The 26,122-nt window shown below is 44.8% G+C and overlaps 1 protein-coding gene across 10 annotated transcripts; it reads right to left on the reverse strand.

The window, feature by feature from the left end:
• Positions 1–25,246, reverse strand: LOC103974453 (uncharacterized). Of its 10 annotated transcripts, none has more exons than XR_010512687.1 (11): positions 24,959–25,245; positions 24,695–24,772; positions 24,555–24,588; positions 22,450–22,500; positions 21,886–22,142; positions 20,830–21,277; positions 20,621–20,721; positions 20,493–20,536; positions 4,751–4,833; positions 124–4,650; positions 1–28 (listed from the first exon to the last, which is right to left on the reverse strand). XR_010512687.1 is itself a non-coding variant. In XM_065179310.1 (10 exons), the coding sequence occupies exons 2-9, from the start codon at positions 24,710–24,712 to the stop codon at positions 4,776–4,778; spliced, it is 1,011 nt and encodes a 336-aa protein (XP_065035382.1). In that variant the 5' UTR covers positions 24,713–24,772; positions 24,959–25,245; the 3' UTR covers positions 102–4,650; positions 4,751–4,775. The 10 variants fall into 10 exon arrangements, 6 of the variants coding, with proteins under 6 accessions (XP_065035382.1, XP_065035383.1, XP_065035384.1 ...); XR_010512689.1 differs by lacking the exon at positions 1–28 and adding an exon at positions 5,510–5,617 and having other exon boundaries at positions 102–4,650; XR_010512690.1 differs by lacking the exon at positions 1–28 and adding an exon at positions 5,510–5,617 and having other exon boundaries at positions 122–244.
• Between the last annotated feature and the right edge of the window lie 876 nt (positions 25,247–26,122).

Below are 26,122 nucleotides of genomic sequence, written 5' to 3' on the forward strand. Positions count from 1 at the left end.
GAACTCTTGAACACACTGAACCCCTCCACTGCATCTCATACACCAAATCCCAAACAAGATTATGACATGTAAACGAAGCTCGCATCACACAAAAGGTGTGTGTAGGTAAGCCAGAGATGCAACCAGAAGAGTCCTTATCCTTGCGCTTCCGCTTCTTCTCCTTCTTGTTCGCCTTCACCTTTGGCAAGGCATCCGGCGCTGCATCCGCTATGCCCTCAAGATCATCCGGTTCTTTCTTCGGCTGCTGCAACAAAGAACAAAGATTCAAGGATTAAAGTCAATCCAAAACAGGGAATTGGTTCACAGACCAGCACAAAATCGGTTGTCATGGTTGTCCAAGTATCTTATATTGCCAACTAAAAGGGCTCTTTAGCAGATGTATAATAGTCTATGTAAAATAGAGTAGAAAGGCATCTGTAAACCAAAGAAGAAGGTAGGAACAACATGTCATACCATAGAAGAGGCTTAGGAACATCATGGTCTTGCATAATTACCAAAATTAAAGTTATGGCTTTTGTTCTGGCAACAAATAGTGAGAAAATGTCTTCAGCTAGTGAAGGTGAAACAAAGGTAGAGGAATGCTGATGGACAGTGCTTCAGCAACTGCAGTGCTTGTAATTAAAGTTTCAGTAATGCTTGTGAAAGGTCTAAGAAGAGTAAACACACAAAAAACCAAGAACCAATAAATTTCATTACCTTCCTCCATGCATAGCCTCTGTTGGTTTTCTTTTGAGCTTTGTCAACATAATAAAGATGGACCTTGGAAAAAACTAATATGCATGTTTCTAATTGAGGAAAAATTTAAATCCATGAATGCAAATTAGTAATTGCAAAGATAAGTCTAGTCTGTACAGAACAGGAAAGCAAGTGTATTCATGATATCAATGTAATCAACATCTACGGAAACAGGAAAGCCCTCTACAACTAATTGATCTAGATTCAATATGCTTGAGTAAAGGCAAATTCACTTTATTCTTCTTCAAGTAATCTCCTGAATAAGACCCAAATAATATTTATTGTTTTTCTCCTTCCCTAAGGTAACATTTTCAGCCTTTTCTTTTGGTACATTTCATAAACAATTTAGGAAAAAAAAGTTGTGTTGTGCTTATATATTCTGAAGGACAATTTATTAACTTGATATCAGTGGGCATAATGAAAAGCAAACTCAATTAGATTGTCTAAATATTTAAATCATCATGATATATTACCCAAAAGTAGGATGAATATGCAATGTCTTGAATAAGATTATCAAATAAGTAAGTGATGACTCCCAAACAAACTAGGTGATGACTACCAAACAAACCAGCCGATTGCAATATTCCAAATACCAATAGGCATTGGCTGGCTCCCAATATCTGAGACACCACATTTGACAACGATCAAAGTTGCAACCACTTGAACCAAGGTTTGTAATTTTGTATTGTGCCGATATTTCGAGCTTTGCTCAGTACGGTATGATATAGGTGTACCGAGCGATACACCAGGGTGTACTGCTCGATACATATATATATATATATATATATATATATATATATATATATATATAGACACATAAAAAAATAAAAATCAATATATAAAATATTAAAAAATAAAAAAGGAGGCATAAGCTGCCTCAGCGATGTCGCCTCCTTTTCTTCTCCTTATGTTAGACGAGGAGAAGAACGCGGTCTTCTCCTCATATGTAGCGTTTGGCGAAGATGTTGAAGGCAGCAGATGTCTTCGGCCATCGATGAAGAATGCGACGAAGGTTGTAGGCAAGTTTCGCTGTACCGTACCGGCGTTTCGACCCGGGCTCGGTACGATATGGTACCAGTGTACCGGGCGGTACGCCCTGGTGTACCGAATATTTTTTTTATTTTTTTTTCATACTGTAGCAGTGCTACAGTATAGTACTGTAGCACTGTAGCGGTATCGGGCGGTCCGTCTACCGGTAACCTGTCGGACCGGTACGTACCCCTCGGTACGGGCAGTACGCTTCAGTACAGCAGACCTCGGTTGCAGGTGCCTTCGGCCTTCGGCAAAGAATGCGACGAAGAAGCTGACCGCCGCCTCTTCGCTATTGATAAGACCCTAAAGTTTAATCATAGAAGAAAGGGGAGAAAAGGGGATGATCACTTCGACGGGATCAGCCTCTTTAATCATTTCGAGGGGATCGACCTCCTAGGTTTTGTCAAAAGACTGGAATTATATTTCATTGAGTGCTGAAAAGAAACAGATACATCCAAGGTTGCTCCTTCTTCAACAACTCAGTCAGTGGAGTTGCGCGCTTCGAATACCCAGCTATGAAGCGAGCTTTGAAAATAGTTCGAAGGTGCTCGACATGCTCCTCGAGCGTTTGGCTGTAGGCGACGATATCGTCCAAGTAGACGACCAGAAACTTATCAAAATACTCTTTGAATAGTTGGTTCATAAGAGTGCAGAATATGACCAGAGCATTGGTTAAGCTGAAACGCATCACTAAGAACTCAAACGCTCCAGACTTGGTCACGCAAGTAGTCTTCACTTCGTCGCCTTCAGCAATGCGCACCTGCCAGTACCCCGACCGAAGGTCAAGTTTGGAGAAATACTTTGCTGGTCGAACAAGTCTGCAATGAGTGGGATGGGATACTGGTTCTTCATCGTCACCTTATTGAGGGCTCGACAGTCGACGCATAGTCGGAGGTTCCCATCTTGTTTCTTTTAGAAGAGAACTGGAGCTCCAAATGATGCTTCAGAACTGCGGATGAGACCACCGCTTAGCAGTTCATCTAACTACTTTTTGAGCTCTTCCAACTCTGCAGAGGACATGCGGTAGGGTGGTCTCGCTGGAAGCTTCACTCCCGGTACCAGCTCGATATGATGATCCACGCCCTTGCGTAGTGGTAGAGTTTTCGGCAACTTGAGTGGCATAATATCTGTGAACTCCTTCAAAACGTTTGCCACCATAGTAGATTCATGAACGACCTCACCGTAGAGGGGCTCTAGCTTCACAACAGCCACGAATGTTGATTCGACTTTTCATACCCCTTTCTTCAATTATAATGTCGATATTTGTTGGGGGTCCTTGGTTACTCTTCAAGAGACGAGAACCACACAGGGGTCGTTACCTCCCATCATACATAGGGAGTTTAGGAACAACATTAGCACCAACTTCATCGCATGCATGAACTCCATTCCGAGAATCACTTGAAAGTCGTCCAATGACACCGCCATCATGTTTGTGCTCCCGCTCCATGTTTCTATCGTGATGGGGACCTCCCTTTGCTAGCTCGACGATCCACTTGGCCTCCAAGTTCACTGCCTTCATCCGACTTGGGTTCTTCTCCAAGATTAGCCCAAGTCGCTTTGCTTTTTGGTTGGAAATAAAGTTGTGGATAGCGCCTGTGTCCACCATTGACCATTGTGCTTAATGTCCACGTACATCAGCTTGCTACTCCCTGCTTTCAATGGCTTTGCCTTAATGTTCTCCCCCATTTGACCCCACAATGCATTCAACAAATGCATTGCTTCTATTCAGGGACCTTGCGACTCCTCATCGTCGCTATTGGATTCTAAACTACTTGAACTGAAGGTGATGGCCTCGCCTTTTAGAAGGTAGAACGAACAGTTGCAAGTCCACAAATAAATGCTCACCGGGTGTCGTGCACGAAGGAAAGTTCCTGTCAAGTTAACGTATGAACTTGTGAAGATTGTTCAACGACCGACATTATACCGAAGCCCCATCCCCCATGGTGTCACCCGGGCGGTTCCAAGGTGCTGAAATGACTGACGTTTTGCGTTCAGTTGCGGTCTACAGAAAACAGGCTGCGGCACGCAAAAATGGAGTCATTTTGGGGCAATTTGGCCCAACGCAACGAGAGATCACACTGTACCGCTGCAACCTGTTCGAACATGGATTTTTACAAACAAAAACACACAAAACCAAGGCAAAACATGCAAAAGCGAACCGATTCGTTGAACGAAGTTGTTACGGGTGCGCGACGATCGTTCATGACAGTATGATCGGTACACTGGTACGGATCGAAAGTGTAAACCTTATTCTAGCCAAAAACTATATTACCTCAAAAATACATTTACCTAACTGTTTTCTCTATTTATTCTTAATTGATCTTTGACTAAAAACAAAGGGCTATAGAATTCATTTATATCTCACAAGCAACAAATTAACAATTGAAACACCCTCACTAATAAAAGATAAGCTCCAAACCATTTGTAGAAATGGGTTGAATTACCTTCGCAAGGCTGAAACAAGTATATTTGCCCCCTCTTTCAAGTTCATTATTAGACATGAAAAGGAAATAAAAACATCAGAAAAAAAGGGAAAAGATACAAATAACACTGTTTAGTAGTTAAATAGCACTGTATGTCATGTCAATAAAAGAAAATTTTATCACAAGAATAAAAACATGCAAAGGATTTAAGTCAAAAACACAAATAAGAAGGTCCCAATACACTACAGAAAATAAATAATACATTCTTTGGAAACAAAAAATTGTGAACATCTATACTTACAGGAGACTGAAGGTAATTTACTAAAAGGTCCGGACCTGCATAATAGACTAGAGAAAGTAGTTTCTGAGCATGTGACAAAGCAATTGTCTCATCACTTGCAAGAACCACACATGGAAGTGCTTTGATGAGGATGCCAATAACTTGAAAAAGTAAGATTCACTGCAGCAGCACAAAAATTATCTATTTTCTTAACTAACAAATAAGAGAATAACCCTTGTAAATATATCAGAAATTTCATTTTTGGTTATAAATTTCTCACCCAAAACAAATAAAGATTCAAGGGATTACTGAGCTACCATGGACACAACATCTGCATCGTCACAAACCAGCACACACACACTCCTGCAATTATTATATACAAGAAAAGGAATTAGCAATAAAACTCAACCCAAACTACCATGACAACAGGAGACAAACCTGCACATACTATTATTCTAATGCTCCTGTCAACTAAACTATAAAATGAAATTATGAACCATAAAAGTTAACATGATTGCACGTAAGTTTAATGGCAGTGCTAATATAATGCAGGATTAGCATAACAAAGTTAAGAGTAGGCAAACCTGCACAAACTATTATTCTAATGCTCCTGTCAACTAAACTATCACTTAAATGAAATTATGAACCATAAAAGTTAACATGATTGCACGTAAGTTTAATGGCAATGCTAATATAATGCAGGAGTGGCAAACAAAGACAAAGATCTAAGAGAAGTATAGAACAGGATCATCAAAAAAATTGTTAAAATTGAACCACCGAATTTTACTTGTTATCACTATTAACAACAATATAATTCATGACATTGCACAGTTTAAGCATTCATAAAATAGCCACAAAAGAAAGGACAGCAGTTAGATTTTAAAATAATCAAACTAGCCAATTAATAATATATATATAAGAATTAAAAGTCAATACTGAACCAAGTCATAATAAGAAAAGTTTTAGTTGAGAGAAACCATATTGCCTCTGCTCCATAATAATAGATCACACACAACTGAACCTAACACAGTATACTCACCAAAAGCATTAATTTGCTTCTTTGCAAAGTGCATCTACAATTCAACAGAAGCCCCTGTATGCCATCTACAAGTGTTTTTCTGACCTTTTCTACAGAATGAATACAAAGCTGAAAATGACAATGAACCACTTTATTGTCACAGATGAGAGGATTAATAATGGATCCCATTACCAACGAAACTTCGAAGAAAACAACAAAATAAACAAATAATAGGGAGGATGATAATACATACATGTGGAAATGCAGCAGACATTAATTTATCAACATTAGAAGAAGTTTCATCAATCCACTCCTTCAAATGATGTACGAATAAAGTTCTTTTGCCATTGCCATGATCAACTATCTTTTGTTTATGATCATCGTTAATAGCTTAAACGAATCTCCAATCATATTTAGTGACTGAACATGACCATTTAAAGGTAAACTACGAAGAGCCTCTACGACAAATTAGGTAGATTTATTTTCCATGGGTGAAAGTGATCCAATATCATTTACAGGCATCTCAACGGAGAGAAGATTTGACTTTTCGTCTAAAACAATAATCAAGAACTCAGTCAAACCACAAATAGCCTGCTCGATGGCAACACAGCTTCCAGCAGCATGACTAATAATAGTTCTAATTTATTTAATTAGATATATCTATGTTTCAAGAATTACATGTGAATTTCTATAATGTAATTAGCCTTAAATTTAAAATCATGAATTTAAAATTTTAATTAATGGATTTGAGTTATTCTTTAATAATTTTAAATATTGAAATCTAATTTGATAAGAGGAGTCTAATCGGGGTTTGACTTGAGTCAAGTTGATCTGTCAGACCAGATCGACTAAGCCCATGTGGTCAAGTACGACCTAGCCCATGTGACTAGGCATGACTCAGCCTATGTGGCCAGGTAGGAGCCAGCCTATATGACAAGGTACGATCCATTCCATGTGGCCATGTATGACCCAGCCCATATAGCAAGGTACGACCTAGCCCATATGGCCAGGCATGGGCCAGCTCATGCGGCTAAGTACGACCCAGTCCATGTGGTCAGATATGACCCCAACTCATGAGTTTGGGTACGATTAACTCGTGAGCCAAGCATGGCCTAGTTCAGTGGCAAGGGTCAGCACAACTTATAAGTGAGGCTTAGCCTAGTGCATGAAGTTAAACTTGCCTAGCTATGCGATTGACATTAGACACATCGTCGCTCCTCTATCTAGCCCGTTGTACCTCAACTCAACCTATTACTTGGAATAGACATGTGTAGCGCATGTGACCCATCCAAGACTCAGGTGGGTTGGTTCGGTTTGGGATAACACTATACGACATAGTCCAATTTTCTCTCCCTTTATTAGTTTAAGCTTGTTTAATTAACTAAATTAGACAGGTTTGATCGGTTAAAGCTGGTTTAGGGTGATTCCAGATTAACTTAACTAGTTCAAACCTACTTGACCTAATCGAGATCAATCAAATCTAAATTAAACCAGTCTAGGGTGATTCCAGACCGGTTCTATAAGAATTTAAGGTTGGTTCTGTTAGGTCATAATTGAGTTAAGTTTGGTTTAAGTCAATTGAGCTTCCAATTAGGGTTTTAGTTTATTGAGGTCTATTAAGAGATTGATGTTTCATGCTTTTATGATTTGATGAATTTAAAGGTTTTATCTGAAGATATCATTTGAAAATGATTATTAGTTTTTTACGTTTCTTAAGTTTATGATATTGAAATGATTGTTATCATGTAGTAGATGTGGTTAGACTAGTAGTTCACATTAGAAGTATAACCTATGAAAGAGCTGTCGGCCCATCACAGTGCGGAGCCACCAATGAACATAGTCTAATAGATTATACATCAAGTATGTTTTCTCATTTAATCATATTGATTTCTTGATGCATGCATAAGTGAATAGATGAGTATAAATGAATGATCATGGATGTTTATGTATCCCTGCCTAGGACAGGTATGGCGATTCCCTTCGGGGATTAGCGGGCCGTCAGACGTGATGGTTAGACGGTTCCTCCATCCGCCGTTGAGAGGAAAGTGTCCCCACTTGGGCGGGTGAGGGATACCAATCCATCCGCTGTTAGGAGTGCGATAAGTATTATCTCTATCCGTTGTTGGGAGGAATTCATCCCGTGGAATATGCCACTCCATCTGTTGTCGGGAGAGTGCACTATCGGGTGTAATGTACGCCTTTGTTATCTAGTTATTATATATGTGTTGCATGTAGCTCATGCATGATTTTGTTTATTATGTGCGAGTGAACAAAAGTACCGTGGCTGATGAGTCAGCACGGTTAGGTCCGCAGGTCGATGTCTGGAGCTTCTTGCGGGGTGAGTAGGATGATGAGGTGGCCGCGCCCTCGGGAAGGAATGTTGGCCGACGTTGTGACACGGACTTAGCTGGTTTTGCCTAAGTCGTGCGGCACCCTTGCGCGTCCGTCCGCAAAGGTCAGCCTCCCCGAAGCCTCCCATTGTCCCTTAGGACCAACAAAAGAGAGAACGGGTTAAAGAGAACGCCTCAAACGGGATCCACAAGCAAACATGTCCGAAAAACACTTCATAGACCAAGCAAATTACAAACAGACTTTACAAGCTCTGAACAGTGGCACAACAAAGGGTAAAATGGTCCATTACAGACCGAAAAGCTCTCGAGCGTGTCCACATGACACAACCTTTATTTACAAGCCTAAAGAGGCCACCAACCCAACTAAAATGGGACTATTAAGCCTTCGGCCGCCCCTTTACATGCTGTACAAGGCATGAACATGCCAATAGACACGGACAGATATAAGCATTACATCAAACACCTTGTTTAGAAGTTTGTCCGTGACATTCTCCCCCACTTATCCCTTCGACGTCCTCGTCGAAGCCTTTGTGAACACTGCAACTCTTCGCCTTTGCTAAGTCTTCAATCTTCTGCTCCAGCTGCAATGCGCCTCCTGGCTCCCAACTGCTCTCCGCTGCTGTTTTGAGTAGTCGAACCTTTGATCCGCCATGCTGCTTCAACTCGCCAATGACTCTGACTCTGGTGTGGGGTTGGCTGAGTTGTGTTGATCCTCGTTGATTCCTGCGGATCCACCAAATGAAGGAAAAGACCATTCTTACTACGCCAGTTTCTCAAAATTTCCACATGCTGCTTGAACTGAGTGGATGCTTGTTGGAGCTTTAACGAGCATCGCCTCGCAAACTTCTGAAGTTTTGGGTCCTTCCTCCACAAAATCTGCTCATTGACTCTTCTTTCAGTTAGTTGTCACATCCAAGTAGGTTCGCATCACTTCCGCTTTCGATTGGCATTTCGTTGGGAAATGAAACGGACAATCTACTCTCAGTAGCACTGATCACCGTTGGTGAGGATTTGACAACTATTGTCTTCCATTATCTTCGAAGGGTCTTTGAACTTGTGCAGAGCTCCTCTGCTGGATAGATAAGAGAACTGGGGTACTCGGTTTCACCCATTCTCTTAAGAGTTGAGAAGGCAAAGGTTACTTGACTTCGCCCGCCTCCTCGAGGTTGTACTTCATGCATCGAGCTGGTTACTGGCCTTCGCCTGCTCTTTGCTCACACTTCTGAAGCACTTGAAGTGTTTGCACTCCTTGCGTTGAGTTAGCTACTGTGATTCACCTTCTCAATGCCATTGAACTTCTGGAATGCAGGAAGTTTTCACCCCAACTTGGAGTAATTCTCTGATAGATGAGGTCGCCTCTGGGATTGTACCGTCTTCTCCATCAACCCTGTCGCCTACTCCACTGAGTAGCAAAGGTACAGCACCACGTACTGCCTGCTCCGTTCCTTGGTCGTGCACTCTTGCATGACCCGAAGTCCTTCACTTACGGCTATCTTGATGAGAAACTTGTTGACACCGGTCTTACGAAGTTCTTCGGTCTCTGCCCTTCAGCCTTGTCTCGGTACTTGAAGATTGCCTCTGCATTCTCCACCTCCTCGGCCCCTTTCACGACCAAGCGCTCTCCCTCCATGAGAGCAAGGGATCAATGACTTTCACGGAAGTCCCGCCTCTGCGGTACCATGGCGCTGCCATGCCCATGGCCCTACTATCCGTCGCCTCGCATCTGCATCCCTTTTCTTCACGATCAGTAGATGTCTCCGTGGCACTCCTCTGAGTCCACCTCCATTCTGACTGATACTTGATTTTGGGTAGCTAAGTCCCTCTGGACTTGTCGTCGCTTCCTCGCCCCTTTCGACCTCCTGCTTCAACACCTCTGTGTTTTCCAAGCAGTCTGTTTGGTCGATGGAAAGACAGACTGCAACTCCCATGCATGGCCTCTGCCATCACGTTGTAGGGTTTGCATCGATTCTGTTCTCCTTAGCTTCCTTGGTAGCAACGTTCGCTTACTCGGCCTTGTCCTCTGACTTGCCGGGCTCCATTAAGCGAATATGAGCTCTGGAGCAGTCTAACTCTCCAGCTGCTTCGATCATACCTCTGCATGATCAAGTCCCTCCCATGGGACTCACTGGTACTTGCATTCGAACTTTTCCCTTAGTGGAACACAGCCCCCATATGCTGATGACCAAGGTTTCCATCCGATGCAAAATTCGATGCACGCCCGGAAGACCCGCCTCTGCGGTACCATGGCCTTCACTCCTTGAATCCATAGCCCTTCTTGCCGTCGTGTTGTTCACCGAAGTGGAGCTCCCAGTAGCTCCCGATCATACCTCCATATGATCCAGTCCCTCCCGGGACTATGTCGTGTGTGTCGCATTGCCACGAACTGTTCCACCACGATCCGCTGCACCATGTCGCCTCCTGGTGACATCTCCATTGCATTCTGATCCTTGTGGAATAAACTCGAATTGTGAACCCTCCATGTGTGGCCTCTGCCAATACATCATGGGTCTCCTCCACCTTCGATTTTGTTCGCTCCTTTGGCAATCGACCTTCATCCACCCACTCTTGGGTCACACCTAGATGAAGCACCGCTCTAGGACAGTCCGTCGCCTAGTAGCTCCCGAAGTCCACCGACTTCACTGTAATTTGTGCACCATTGTCTGGATCCTGGGCCTCTGCCCCTACCAGCACAATCTCCGCTGCGCACCGCTTCCTTCATAGCAACTCGAATGGCAACACTGTGGCATATTCTTCAAGAGTACCCGCCTCTGCGTCCTCTTGCCCCGTGCTAAGGCCTTCTGAACCCAACTTCGCCTCCGCAAATTGAGTCGCCTTAGTTCCTCCATCAAATGCTTCTCCGAGATAAGGTGCATGTGCCTCGAAGCTCCCTTCGTCTTTGGCACCATGCAAGATGAGTCCACTCCGTCAGAATGAAGGACCCATGGAACAACATGATCCTGGCAAGAGCTCATGTCCTTGACCTCTGTCTAAGAAAAGCACTGTGCCTCTGCTCCATGTTCCAACTTCTCTGCTGGCTCTCTTCATGCGGCTTGGGTACTTCGCCAAGTTACACCCAAGTTGCTCCGCTCCTCGTTTTTGCATTGAGTCGATGGTGGCCCTCGTGCCCACCATTCTACGGGTCAGCCCTCCCTTGAGTCCGATCTCCACATCGACTCCAAGTGTGCCTTCATTTAAGTTGCTTTAGGTCGCTCCCCCACTTGATCTCGCAATGCATCCACCAATGCATTCTCTCGAGCGAGATCATGCGACAACTCCTCGTTGCTTGCTCGGTCCATTGAGCTTCGTGGAGTTATTGTTTGTGAGGTACTCCTCCTCAACATGTGAAGTCCGTCTCACATGATTCTCCCTCTGGAGAGCCGAGACTTATCCCTCCTGGATAACTGTCCCGTTGGAGCAACATCTCTCTTCGTTTCGGAGATCACCATCCCCTTGGACTACTCCGATCTATTGAACAAACTGTGCATTGTTCTGCCTCTTGCAAACGCACTTGCTAGATTGCGCCTCCACGTCAATACAGCCACCGCTGCACCCCTCAAGGTCTAGCAACATGCTGAACTCGTTGCACACTTCAGCCTCCTCCGGACGTATCCTTCGCATGCCGAAGAGAAAGTTTCAATGCTCCATGGCGCCGAGTCTCGGTCGCCTTGGGATGGCCACGAACATTCCGTCGTCCGCATACAAGCCCATGCATGAGTACCAAGTTCTTCGAGTTAGCAATTCCCCTCACCTCTGTGAGCTTTGCATAACTCTTTTGGTCGCTGAGCAACTCATTCCACTTTGCATGGTCTCATCCTTTTGCCAAGCACCTCGCTTGCCTTGAGCACCATCAAGTAAAGTTGTCAACGTTGAGCCGTAGCTCAAACTCAGCCATCCCAACCTTTGTGCGCTCCACATTCTTCCAAGCTTGCCTGTTCTCGTGGTGCCTCTTGCGCGAAGGGTTGGCCATTCCTCTGAATGCCAAACTCAGATGCCCGCTCCTCTGAGCGACTCCTTTCCCTACATCTCCATGCCCGTTTTCCCTCAAACGGTCACGCGTGTGCAGACTGCCCTCAACGCAGCCCCGCTAGGTCCCCCACGTTTGCATGTCAAGTGTTTCTATGAGTGCTTGTCCCGCTCTGATACCATATGACACGGACTTAGCTAGTTTTGCCTAAGTCGTGCGGCACCCTTGCGCGTCCGTCCGCAAAGGTCAACCTCCCCGAAGCCTCCCATTGTCCCTTAGGACCAACAAAAGAGAGAGAACGGGTTAAAGAGAACGCCTCAAACGGGATCCACAAGCAAACATGTCCGAAAAACACTTCATAGACCAAGCAAATTACAAACAGACTTTACAAGCTCTGAACAGTGGCACAACAAAGGGTAAAATGGTCCATTACAGACCGAAAAGCTCTCGAGCGTGTCCACATGACACAACCTTTATTTACAAGCCTAAAGAGGCCACCAACCCAACTAAAATGGGACTATTAAGCCTTCGGCCGCCCCTTTACATGCTGTACAAGGCATGAACATGCCAATAGACACGGACAGATATAAGCATTACATCAAACACCTTGTTTAGAAGTTTGTCCGTGACAGTTGGTCGGGATCCGGGCCGGCTCACTGCTCTCCTTTGTGCGATGGAAGGTATCTCCTGGGTCGAGACGCTCGCCGCTCGGGGGTGGCCGTTTCGGAGCAACTCGGACATGAATCGGGCTAGCAGAGTCGGTTGGGCCCTCGTGAGAGGATGTTGATCAGCGTTTCTAAGTTTGCCGACCCGGGCACCGTTTGTGGTGGGATTCGTCTCTCTGACTCCGGGATGAATGGCAGCGCGTCCTCGTGTATTGGATGGCAATTCCCGGGTTGAGGCACTCGCCGTTCGGGGGTGTCCGCCTTCCTGCAAAATGGCCTTCGTCAGGTGTTTCCCGACTTTGGCCCCTCCGACGAGCAAGTCAGTGGAGTATTTGATATCGAGTTTTTTTTTTCCACTCTGGCCGGGCGTCGGCCAGGGGTTTATATACAATTGTGTGAGGATTGGTTGCGCCTCAGTTCGGTGTGACTGTTGACCCTTGTGAGATGGGACGACTTTTCTAACGAGCTGGCGTCGTTGGGGATGCCTGAGCGGCATCAGACAGCACCACCCCGAGCCCTCGAGATAGTCGTGTCGCATAGTGTCTCGATACAGAACCTGGCTTGACGTGTGTCACGGGGTTCTGATGGCGTGCGGCGTCGGATTCTGATATTAGTTGGGACGTGGCGTGTGACGTCGATGTTGACTCATCTGGGGGCCAAAATATGCCTTATCACTTCTCCCCCCTCTTCTCCAAGGCATGTCGTTGGGTCCCTAATAGGCCGGGAGGCATGCTTGGGGCTGAAGGACGCAATTGTGCTGGTTGCCCGTGCGAGGAAGCCGGATTGATTCGTCGGGGGGCGATTTTAGAGGGGCGATGCCCCGTGATTTGGATAGGATTAATCCTGCTGATCGAACGGTGGGGGCCTGATGAGGCGATAACTAAACGTCGAAATCCTGCTGATCGAACGGTGGGGGCCTGCGGAGCGAACCCGACGTGTCTCACTCGGGGCGAATCAGAGTCGACATGAAGCGACTTGGATAATGGGTTAGGCCGGTGATTCGGGCACTGGATCGACCGAGATGTGACTCGGGCATAAGATGGGCCGCGAGGTGTAGCTCCGGGCGATGGATCGGGCCTGTGGGTCGAGTGATCGAATCCGGTTCTGGTTCCGGTGCTGACGGGTCGCAAGTTGGGAGCGATCGAGAGCGACCCGGGCAGGAAACAAACCTGGGGACTGAGTGGGTGAGCTCGGCTACGGATTGAATCTAGGGACCGAGTGAGTAATCTCGGCTCCGAATTGAACCTGAGGATCGAGTGGGTGAGCTCGACTACGGAAAATCTGGAGACCGAGTGAGTAAGCTCGGCTCCGAATCGAATCTGGGGACCGAGTGAGTGGGCTTGGCTTCGGATGGAATCTGGGGACCGAGTGAGTAAGCTCGGCTCCGAATCGAATCCGGGGATCGAGTGAGTGAGCTCGGCTCCGGATTGAATCGGGGGACCGAGTAAGCTCGGCTTCGAATTGAATTTGGGGACCGAGTGAGTAAGCTCGGCTCCGAATTGAATCCGGGGACCGATTCATACCTGAATGTTGAATGTCGTAGCGTCACGTGGCGGGTCGGGTGGAGCGTCACGAGGCCTGACGGGAAACTTCGTTTTGAACGGCCTTTCGGCGGGGGGTCTCGGGTGATCGGACACTTCTGGCGAGAGCTCCGAGGCGAGTGAATCTGGCGGATCCGAGGGGTTACGATGGGTCTTTAATGCCTCGACTGTTCCTCTCCTCGGGAAGCCCTAATCGCCGCCCCGCCGTGGGTTACTCGCCTTTTATAATCCCCATTCAGGGCGGTTGCCATCACCTTCGCCATCAGTCTTTCGTCCCGCACTTCGACTCTTTCTTGCAACTCCACTGTCCTCCTTCCTTCAATCCCTCGCCCCGGTCCCCGGGCTTCTTCCTTGCAACTCTGACGTCGGGATGTCTCCGTCTTCGTCTTCATTTTCGTCTTTGTCTTTGTTTTCGTCCTCTTCTCCCTCTCCTTCTCCTTCTCCTTCCCCCTCTGCAAATTCCCGGGCTGAGGTAGTAAGCGTGTCTTCGGGTAGCGCTTCCTCGGAGGCCTCAGAGTGTTCAGCCGCGCTTGAGGCCCTTAAGTCATGGCACGACGTGGACTAGGTGGTGACCGAGGACCTTTTGAAAGTGCTCCGGGATCGCTACCGCATCCTGGAGTGTTACGGCCTGCACACCCCTTGGCCTGGGCAGCGATCGTACGACCGGTTTCCCGATGGATTCGGGTTAACCGTGGGGGCACTCGAGGCGACACTACGGTTCCCGATGCACCCTGTTATTAGGGACTGTCCTCACTTTTGGAGGATCTCCCCCTCCCAGGTGTCGCCAAACTCCTAGCGCTACTTGGTGGCTTTCATCTGGGAGTGTCGGGGGGCTGGGATCGAACTGTCCCGACCCCTCTTTCTAGCTTACTTCCGCTTGGTCAAGGGACCAGGTGGGTATTACTAGACCGCCCATAGCGGTTTCAAGATCAGTGGTGCACCCTCCAACAACAAAGGTTGGAAGAGGCGTTTCTTCTATATTAGTTGTGATCAAGAGTGGGGCTTCAGCACTGGGTGGGCTTTTCGGACCATCGATAACGCCCCCCCGTTGCCTTCTGCTGGAGACGCAACGGTCGTGGATCGTCTTAAGGGTATCCTGTCCTCTTCTCAAGCAATTAAGGAAAAGACCGAGGAGTGGATGATCGCCCGAGGCTACTGCCCAAGGGGAGGGCTCGGGGAGTGTGAATGGGAAAGGGTCGACCGAGTCGTCCGGCAACGACCCTTCCAAGAGGGCGCCGACGTGCCCCTTGCCGGTATGGGAACTGTGCCGCATCTATTCCGGGGCCGAGGGTGGGTAGTACCAAGCCGAGCGTATGACCGATCTTCCGGCCGGGGAGCCCGAGGCCCCCTACGCCGCTTGGTGGCCGACTCTTAAGGCCGACAACCGTCTCTGGGGCAATGGCCTAACCGCTCAAGAGTTCGTCCGAGGGGCGTTGCACCCAGGCCTGTCCAAGGACCTCTACAGCTCCACTTCTGAAGTGCTGGTAGGGCGGGTGGCCAAGTCGCTCGTTTGGGTAAGTAATGGCTTACTTCCCCTACCCGATCCCCTCTTTCTTGGGTGCTGACATCGATCCCCATGTAGAGCCAACACTACGGTATGGCATCGCTGACCAGATGCTGGAGGGAAGGGTCCAAGGAGGTCGAGCCCCCTTTGGGCAAAGGGCCAGGCCACGTCCATCGGAGTAAGGGGAACGACTGGTTGGTGCGATAGTCGGGTGTGCCGTTGGCATTGTGGGCACTGCTGCACGTATGACATGGCGTCCTGGCGCATGGTTGGCCAGTAGTATCCTTGCCGAAGGGTTTTGAAACCCAAAGTTCGTCTAGGTATGATATCATCGGCCCGCGTGTTCTGCGCCCGAGGTATTCTGGTGACTGAAAGGCAGTTTAATTGGTGGGCGAGTCGCTTTGCCTCCAATAGGTATGATATCATCGTTGGGTCTCGGGCTTCGTAGCTTCCATTGACGTGTCCCGTTACCAGTTGGGAGTCGTTGAAGATTTCAAGGTCGCCTACATCCATCTCCAAAGCGAAGCGTAGGCCGTGGAGCAACGCTTCGTACTCGACCTCATTGTTAGTGGCCCGGAATTGCAATTGGAGTGACCTCTTGTAGGTTTCTCCCAACGGGTCTTTGAGGATAAGCCCGACCCCGGCCGCTTCGAAAGTGGACGAGCCATCTACATGCAGGGTCCACGTGTTCCAATTGTTCTCCCGCCCCACAGCATGGTCCTATGGTAGGTGGAAACCACCGTCATTATCTTGTTGAGCGTTGGGCGGCCGAGGATGACGTTGTAGGCTGAGGATAGATCGACTACCATGAAGGTGGTCATTATCGTCTTCGCCCTCGACTCCTCCCCAATGGTGACGGGGCAGACCGTGGTCCCGAGCGGGGAGACGGAATCCCCTGTGAATCCTGTGAGGGCTGACGTCATAGGGGTAAGGTCTCCCTCGATCAAGCTAAGCTTCTTGAAGGCGTTGAAGTAAAGAACGTCGACGGAGCTCCCGGTGTCAACCATCACCCTCTTAACTCGGGCATTGGCGATCTGGATGGAGATCACCAGAGCGTCGTCATGGTGGGAGCACTCGGCCTCCCCGGCCCCGAAGGTGATTTCAAGCTCAAGCTCGAGCCAGGGACGTTTCTCGACAGTGCTGCGGGCGTAGGCCTTTTTCGCCGCAGAGCTACTGCCACCGGCCGCTAGTCCCCCGGAGATGACGTCGATTTGTCTCTCGACGGGTCCCTTGGGGTGTGGAGTCGCCTTCGGGAATTTGAGGTAACGTCCGAGGTGACCTCTCCGGATCAACGCCTCTATTTGATTCTGGAGGTCAGGCAGTCCTCCGTGTCATGACCGTAGTCCCGATGGAACCTATAATATTTAGACCGATCTTTGTGAATGGCCTTCATAAGACGAGGTTGTTGCAAGAGACCTGTCTCCTTGATTTGGAGGAAGATCTCGGTGCGAGACGTATTTAGGGGGAGAGGTGAGGGCCTCGGGAGCGGTAGCTCTTGCCGGCCGAGCCCACGGCGGGGTATCGCCGAGGCTGATGAGGTTGTTCCTCAAGACAGTTCCACCCTTGGCCTATTGCCTTTCATTAACATCCCCGCCACCAGCGCCTCGACGGCGACGTACTGGTTCGCGTTGTAGCATTTCGGAAATGGTCGCTAGCGGCTTCTCGATCAGTGACCAGAAGAACCTCGAACGCTTAAAACCCATCAGAAAGGCCTGCAAGATTAGAGAGGGGTGAACGTCTGGAAACCCCCGGATCTCAGTGGAAAATCATGCCACGAACTGAGAGAGCGACTCGTCTTCGAGGGCCTTGTGGTGAGCCTTGGGGGTGACAATCCCGGGTCTTTGAACAGACGCCAGTAGCGATCCAGTGTCGAAGCCGGGATCCCCTCGTCTCCGGGGGCGGGGAGGGCTTGACTTTCTAGCTTGACGGAAGGTAGGCCAGTCGGTGGTTCTCTCCTAGGGAGAACTCCTGTTAGCTGCTCCTACGACATAGCCCTTCCTCTAGCGCCAAAATCTTAGTGAACAAAAGTACCGTGGCTGATGAGTCATCACGGTTAGGTCCGCGAGTCGATGTCGGGAGCTTATTGCGGGGTGAGTAGGATGATGAGGTGGCCACGCCCTCGAGAAGGAATGTTGGCCGACGTTGGCGAGATCCGGGCCGACTCATTGCTCTCCTTTGTGCGATGGAAGGTATCTCCTGGGTCGAGACGCTCGCCGCTCGGGGGTGGCCGTTTCGGAGCAACTCGGACATGAGTCAGGCTGGCGGAGTCGGTTAGACCCTCGTGAGAGTTTGTTGATCAGCGTTTCTAAGTTTGCCGACCCGGGCGCCGTTTGTGGTGGGATGCGTCTCTCCGACTCGGGGATGAATGGCAGCGCATCCTCGTGTACCGGATTGCAATTCCCAGGTTGAGACGCTCGCCGTTCGGGGGTGTCCGCCTTCCTGCAAAATGGCCTTCGTTGAGTGCTTCCCGACTTTGGCCCCTCCGACGAGCAAGTCAATTGAGTATTTGATATCGAGTTTTTTTCTCCCCTCTGGCCAGGCATCGACCAGGGATTTATATACTATTGTGTGAGGATTGGTTGCGCCTCAGTTCCGTGTGGCTGTTGACCCTTGTGGGATGGGACGGCTTTTCTAACGAGCTGGCGTATGGGGGGATGCCTGAGCGACGTCAGACAGCACCGCCCCAAGCCCTCGGGATTATCGTGTCGCATAGTGTCTCAGTACGAAACCTGGCTTGACGTGCGTCACGTGGTTCTGATGGCGTGTGGCGTCGGAGTCTGATATTGGTTGGGACAAGGCGTGTGACTTCAGTGATGACTCATCTGGGGGCCAAAATATGCCTTATCATTATGTAAGAAATTATCATCATTTTTCTTATGCATAAGTTTTAGGATGAATCAATATATTATAATTTCTCATTGAATTATTGAGATTTGTTTATATTTCATGAATATTGAAGATTATTTTTATGATTTTTCGAAAGTTCCTTCCAGCATGTGATTGCTGATATTTTTTATCGTATATTTTTTTTCAAAATAATCTACTACTTTATAATAAATCTGAAGCTTGATCGAAAGAGACTTATGACCCTACTATGAAAATGTGGTCCTTTTTCTAGTTAATAGAACATTTACTACTATTATAAAGATAATGATTTGAATTCAGGGATAAAGGGAAAAAAGAGAGTTTGTTATGTAAATTATGGTTAATAAAATACTGATTAATTATTCTTTTTATAAAATCAGAATGTGAAAATTATTGTTCCATAACGAGAATATGTGGAACAGTTAGTAACACCATGAAAACACAAGATGGAAATGAAATTTCTATGGAAAAGATTAGTAACATCTATAATGGCTGGGCATATCTTTTTAAACATATATAGGTTAATGTCCAACCTTTTCCATAAAAATTTCATTTCCATCTTGTATTTTCATGGTGTTTGTATCACAGCCCTTCTCATCAATAACTACTATAAAAATATTCAAATGTTTTCCTTTAATACTACATACCAGCCCCTATGATAAACATCTGTTTGTCAAAAGAAAATATACATGAACATTACCTTTTGATGTTTAAAGCAATTGAAACTATAATAATAAAAAATATACTATGCTTATCTTTAACAAAATAGGAACCTCAACTGAGCAGAAAAATATATAACTGTCCCTATACCTCTCTTCCTTCTCTTTTGCACTCACCTTTGTTTTCTCTTCACTTGCATCAACATGCCCCTATTATTTTCCCCTCTTCATCCATATCTCATCCTCTCACGTGTAGGTTTGTTCTCATGCTCTTTTGTTGCATAGTGAGAGGCTACTTGTGGTAATCTGTGGGTGTCAGATAGTGCACAACTATACATGAGCTTCAATACAGTGTTTGTCATGTGTAACTTAACTTAATTTTCCATATAGTCACTATCATAAACTTTGAGCTGGTGCATAAGTCCTATATATACATCCTTTTTAAGTATACAAATTTTCATTAGAAAATACACAATTTATACATTTAGTACAGATCATAGATATGTACAACCATTCTGACTTGAAAATCCATGAGCAAGTCCAGGTTTTTTGAAGCCTAAAAATAGAGGATCCTAAAACCACAAAGAGAGATGCCCAAACAACCAAGGAGAAAAACCACAAAGGTATGTGCCACTCATGCACATGAATAAACAATCACAAAGACTAATATACCACAGTACTATTACAAGCTCCAATTAGAGCTCCAAGCATGCCCCACTGCATATCTTCAAACATAAATTCAAAGGTAAATCCAAGCAAGTTAATTTGTGGCACAATCTCAGGGAAGGCTCCTACTACAATGACATGCTAAAGGCCAAGTCAAAAGCACTTTTCTAAATGTTTCTCACTTCTACTTGCCACCACCCATTATTTTAAGGAGGCCCTTCATCCATCATTATCAAAGCCATTAGAGTCAATAACTAATTTACTTCGTCTTTCAAAGTATCTTCCTCTCACTATCATGTTTCTAGCGGCAATACTTCTATAAGTTTCTACCTGTCAAAGTATTTAGATTAAGAAAATATGATTTGGTGGATAAGAGAATTTTCAAAAGTTTTCTGTTTGTTTTTGAACCTTTATGTTGCAAACCTGATTATGACTGAAATGTATTGTCTGCATTTACATATTACTCAAGCCTAATTGATTACAGACCTCATATATCAGACAACAATACGCTTATTCACTGTCCATTTTTATAGTTGTCAAATTGATATATATATTAGATTTCATTTATTCCATGACAATTAAACCGTCTATAATACAGCCAGAAAATGATTCACACGCCAGGAAGGGTTTCAAAATACATAGTGCTATTGATTTAAAAGAGAATAAGAGAGTATGCTTATATCCTCTAGACGTCCGAGATCTGCGGCACGAGATCCCAATATATAAATAATCTAAAAACCCACAAAGTGAAACATTCTATTTTGCAACCCTGTGAGATATTTTTCGTACCTCTGACCTGAGAATAATTTACTCGTTGCCGCCGCTTCTTTACTCTGCAGAATAACATTCAAAATAACATCAACATACAACAATACCAATTATAAGTGATAACATTCAAGCAGCCAAAAAAGACATACTGCTATACGCTCCTTAGCTTCTGCAAGCATTCTTAGGTCTCTTATGCTAATCTGTCTCGGGTCAATCTCATCTTCAGGTGTTTGCAGTAAAACTTTGTTCACTAAACATTTCAAAGATAATGAATTATCGACTGAAGTTCATTCAGTTTCTTCCAACAGGTGCAGCATGAGTTTATGATAACATTACGTAAGACTGCAAGTTCATTTACCTTGCCTTCTCCTTCGCCTTGTGGCATGAGGAAACTTCTTTTTAGGTGAATTCTCTACAACAGAATCAGGTTTTTCAAAGGCTTTCTTACGCTTCGGAGTGGGTTTTTCGAATTCATTTGTCTGCCTCTTTGACTTTCTCTTGGTCCTCTTTGGCCTAGGCATATCTTCATCCCTATGACAATCATCACTTTGGCTGTTATCCATCTGAGAGACATTAAAGTTGTCAATATCACGTTCATCATTGCTTCCAACTTCAATTTGGTCAGTACTGCACTTGGCTATCCTCTTTCTCAGTTTCCTACATGGTTTATGAGCATCATCATCTTCATCATTTTCTGAAGTAGGCCTTCCTTCATGGATCCGCTGCTTAAGTTTTTGAACAATTTGGGATTGAGACTCGGTATGAATATCCTCCAAACCCTTTGGAAGTCTGATTTCTTCTCTATTCTGGGAATAAAGGTGACATACCTCATAAGATGTGATCAAATAAAAATTACCTTACATAATCAATCTAGGATAAGAGATACTACCAATTACTTGAGAGTAAGTTTAAATGTCATTGGCAACAACTTAAGGTTAGAAGTCTCAGTAAAATCTGTTTGCACTAAGGCCAAGTCATCAGGGAACAAATGAGTCAATGTCAGTGTCTGATTTAACAGAAGCATGATCCTCTAAGAAGTCTGTCTTTACAGTTGAAGGATCCTTATCAAAAGCGACAGTGTCGATAACACTATTACAAACAGCAGAACCAGTGCTTGTGATGTCTCTTAATCCAAGTCTGGGCATCAGATGAAATTAACCAGCAGATTGAATTCTATGATTCAACAGAAGTGTAAAGAAAAAAGAGAAAATTCAATACAGACCAGAAAGTAGCAAAATTTGAACAATAATCCCACTTCAAGGAGGATTGCTACATACAAAGTTGTGGCTGGCTTGGAAGAAAATTAGTATTGAAAGTTTCAGCCTGAATTCCCTAATGCATCATAATAGCAAACAGAATATCCATATAACATGTTCTGCTGATAAAAGACAAGCGGACAAGAAACAAAGTTTACCTCTTCTCCCACCTCTCGGTGATCTATTTGAACACCTTCATTGCAGTCTGAGGTTATGATTGATGAATGCAAAGGATTCTCCACAGGTATATCGATCTTCGCTTGTACAGAAGAAGGGTTCGTTATCTCAGAAAAGGATCCCATGGGAGGAGGACCAGTAATGGAAGCATCAGGAAGAATAAAAGAAACAGATTTAGCAGTTCCCTTTATTGGTTGTGACTTGTTTCTAGGTTGGAACTTGCCTACTTGTCTGACATCTAGAAAGAAAAATAAGTTGATAACAAATCATCTCAAAGCATTCGTTAAAAGACAAAAGAGAAAGGAATAGAACATGTTGCCAAACAAAGCCTACAATTCAAAAAGTTATACGATGAAATGTCACATATAAGTATATGATCTAGTACACAATGCTTCGACAAGTTTAGAAATCCAGAAAAAAGAAATCTCTGACTGATCTTTGTACAAAAGAAAAAAGAATCCATTAATGACAAAGACATATGCATGAGAAAGATGTCATGAAAAATAATTTTAGCAGCAAAAATTCACTTCATATCATTGACTTACCAGGATCAGACTCAATAGTACACCAAGACATCCTGAGAAATCTTTTATAACCTGCAAAGGTTGGCACATTTAATTTTCAGTATAATCATGCAACCAGCACAAATTATACCCAAAAAGAAACACTCCAATATAACACACAGAAAGTTATTTAAATATAACAAGAGAAGATTAAAACTTTCCAAGAAAAAAAATTAAAAAAAAAATAAATTCCCAAATGATGACCAATCAGTGGCTGCTGGGTTAAAATGTAACTACCTTAGTATGAGCTGAACATACCAAAATTGAGAAACTTTAGTAACATGTCCAAATGAGTTTAAACTAAATGTAACAATTCATAACAGCCACGCATATGTTCCCTAAAAAGGATCACTTAATAAGATCCATGCATCATAGTGCTTGCAATCTCTAAAAGAATATAAAGACAAGATAAAGTGGTGATAGAATACGATAGTACACTTTTCAGATGTGTAAATAATAACTTCAAGATGTACACTTTTCACAAGTTTAAACCAGTCAAATGGAAGATTCCCAATATGTCCATTGATTCTCAAAGGAGAACATAGCAGATCCAACTTATGCTAAATAAGCACAAAAAAGAAATGGGACATCAGAGCAAGACATGCCAAGGTTGGGTACAGACAAACAGTTCTCAATTCAATCATACTAGAAGAAAACACAGTAAAAATAAGTTCGAAAGAAGGCTCATATAGGTTGGTGGCACTCTGTTTTAGCATAAAAACATAATACACATCGATGGAGAACACATGTTCTGCTACAACTTTACAGCAATGGATAACAAAAAAGAATGGTCCAATGCACAAGTTCTCGCCAATGGAAGTCTAGAGAGCGTCAACGAATGCACAAGCAAAGAGGTGGTTTCCATGACTCGTAGCAAACTAGCAACCTTACCATGACACCAATGGATGACAACTGATCAAAACTTGGGAAACATTAAAACATGGAAAAAGTAAAACATGTATCACAATAACTAATGTACAATTTAGAATATCAACATATCCTGATAAGCAAGATCCCAATGATATCTTTTCCCTATTTGGTGAGCAGAGAATGCATGCCACTTAGTACTGCAAAGACTCCATTTTCGGTTAGAATAGCAACAAGTATTGATATTCAACGATTTGATTTTCTCATTTAAGTATAAAATTTCCGGAAAGGAAAAGTAAAACATTTTTAAAATAAAGAAAGGTAATCAAATACGAATAACCAGATGCAATTTCACATCCTCTGTGCAGATAGCTTTGCATGATGAAACTTCCAAGGAGATATGCCCTTTTTCTAATGAAAAGTTTCGACATTATAGATAATGGGGTACTTGCATAGGAGACTATATTTATTCTCGAAAGTATTTTTCTAGCGGACTGAGATGGACAATAAAGAAAAATCTCTCACAGCAACAATCCAGAGACGGGGGAAAAACAAAAATGAATCTCCAAGTACATGACATGTATTATGCAAACAAGTACATTTTGATCGAGCTGCTTTTGTCACTGGTCCTATTTATGTTACAGCTGCCACATATACATTGTAAAGAAAATATTATTTTAGACTTAGGATACATAATGATTTAAGTCTTTAGTAAAGTAAAAATAACTTGAGAATCGTGAAAGAGAGAAGGCATGAATAATATATATTTATCATATCAGACAAAAAAGGTGATTCTACTTATTATGATATGACCAGTATATAGTCCTTTCTTTATAATCTATTTTCGCATCAAGAAACTTCCTTAAATATCTTCAAGAAAGGAACAGAACACTTTTTACCTCCTTTTGGTCTAGGTTCCAAATCATAATTTACTTCCCTAGTATAATAAATATTTAACTAAAATAAACTAAGATCAAAGTTGCACAGTAATGGAGGCACAAGTCGCTTTCATTCCACAAGACAGTGATTGTAAGAGATAATTACCTATTCATTCAGGGTTTGTATTTAAACATGTTCCAAACATACACTGTTATTGCTAAATTACCAAGTGAATAACAAAGGAGGCGGTAAGGAAGGGTGCCTGCTTAGCAAAGGTTATAACTAGACATATAAAGTAAAGCAAAATTGAAAATAATCTGCGAAAATGTAATATAACAAACCGATTAATAATCTCTCCCACGTAGCTTGTCCCATCTGGGATTAAAACAAAAACAATAGTTCAAAAAAAATTCAGAATACATGACAAAATTTGGACTTTTCATTGGCCAAACATCTGATGCAGATAACGCAAGAAAAACACCTTTTCTTTTTCAAGCATTTTTCAAGGATGATATTCCCACTTCAAAGCAAGCCACAATTTCTGTTCCGAAAGTTTCTCCTATGTCACAATTAAGTCAGGAAGCATAACAATCAATGATAAATAATTCAAACAAGAACATAGTCTGCAAGAAAATTCAGGTGGAGATCCACAAAACTAGATATTCGGCCGTAACTTCCTTAAATATAAACGCCATAAACCTTTTAAACCCTAGAAACCGGTGACAACAAGAGGCATAGAGCTTACAGCGATCTCAAACAAGCAACACGTAGAGCAGCAGCAACCAGTGATTTAAAAAACGCGGGAGGCGCGAGCAGCGGGAGGGCTCGAGGGAGGCGCGAGCAGCGGGAAGGCTCGCGGGAGGGCTCGCAGGAGACGCGAGCAGCGGGAGGGCTCGCGGGAGGGCTCGCAGGAGGCGCGAGCAGCGAGAGGGCTCGCGGGAGGCGCGAGCAGCGGCAGCGAGCGACGAGATCGCGATCGGGATCGGGATCGAGAGCGGCAGCGGCAGCAGGTTAGTGTTGGGTTAGGGTTAGGGTTAGGGTTGGGTTATATCGGTTTAGTTGGTTCGATTGAACCAACTAACAACCGAACCAGGGCCGAACCAGACCTAAAATTCTGGTTCGGTCGCCTTGGTTTACCCAGGCGCTCGCCCGAAGCGCCCAGCGCCTGGGCTCGGGCAAGCGCCTAGGCGGCGCCTGTTTGAAGCGCGTCGCCTGGGACATTAGCGAGGCGATCGGGCCTCGCCTCGCCTCGCCCGAGCGCCGTTTGCAATCATTGGCAGCAACCGAAGAGGACGAAGAACGCAAGGAGGAACAAAGTCATAGCGATATCATCAATCTACGATGGGGGCGTAGGAAGCTTAGGACAGACGAGGGGCTCGTGTCTTAGACGATTCCACACTTGCTCAGTGTTACATAGAGCTTCATAACTCCTGAGTTACAGAGACAACATAAAAAGATGAATGCCAGATCTATTCTCTTATATTTTCATAAATTATTTGGGGTGCAAGAAAGGCCTCAACAATATAGATATGCAAGTCTCTTCCGCGCCAGGATGATTTAGAGGATACTGGTTCAGAACCATATCCTTAAGATGATTGAGTGGATAAAGAAACTCACGGGTCTAGGAATTGTCCTAGAGGATAGGTGACTCTCCCTGAGCTCCTCTATGGTTGCAAAGTAGCAGCATGAACCGAGATGAAAGATTAGAAATTTTAAGTTGCATGGACTATCCCGAACCATCATCAAATCAAAGCAGGCAGATGGTGGGAAAGAGGATGGGGACGGGCGGTGGTGGTCAATGTGCTCCGCTTCGGTAGAAAAGCTGCAACTTCAGAAGGCAAGCTAAGCTGCATTTGAGGACTTGGAAAAAGAAGGAAGCTAAAAATAGTAGCTCAGGTGCATTGCTTTC

This window comes from Musa acuminata, unplaced genomic scaffold (genome assembly GCF_036884655.1).
Source record: "Musa acuminata AAA Group cultivar baxijiao unplaced genomic scaffold, Cavendish_Baxijiao_AAA HiC_scaffold_1138, whole genome shotgun sequence".
Classification (NCBI taxonomy): Eukaryota; Viridiplantae; Streptophyta; class Magnoliopsida; order Zingiberales; family Musaceae; genus Musa; species Musa acuminata.

Bases quoted from the DNA above. Each gene is read 5' to 3' on its own strand.
- LOC103974453 (XM_065179309.1), bottom strand. The intron at 22,501-24,554 runs GTTTGTTATATT...CAACCTTTGCAG, and splicing joins GTGGGAGAGATTATTAATCG to GTTATAAAAGATTTCTCAGG. The intron at 20,537-20,620 runs GTATGTCTTTTT...GTTATTCTGCAG, and splicing joins AAGCTAAGGAGCGTATAGCA to AGTAAAGAAGCGGCGGCAAC.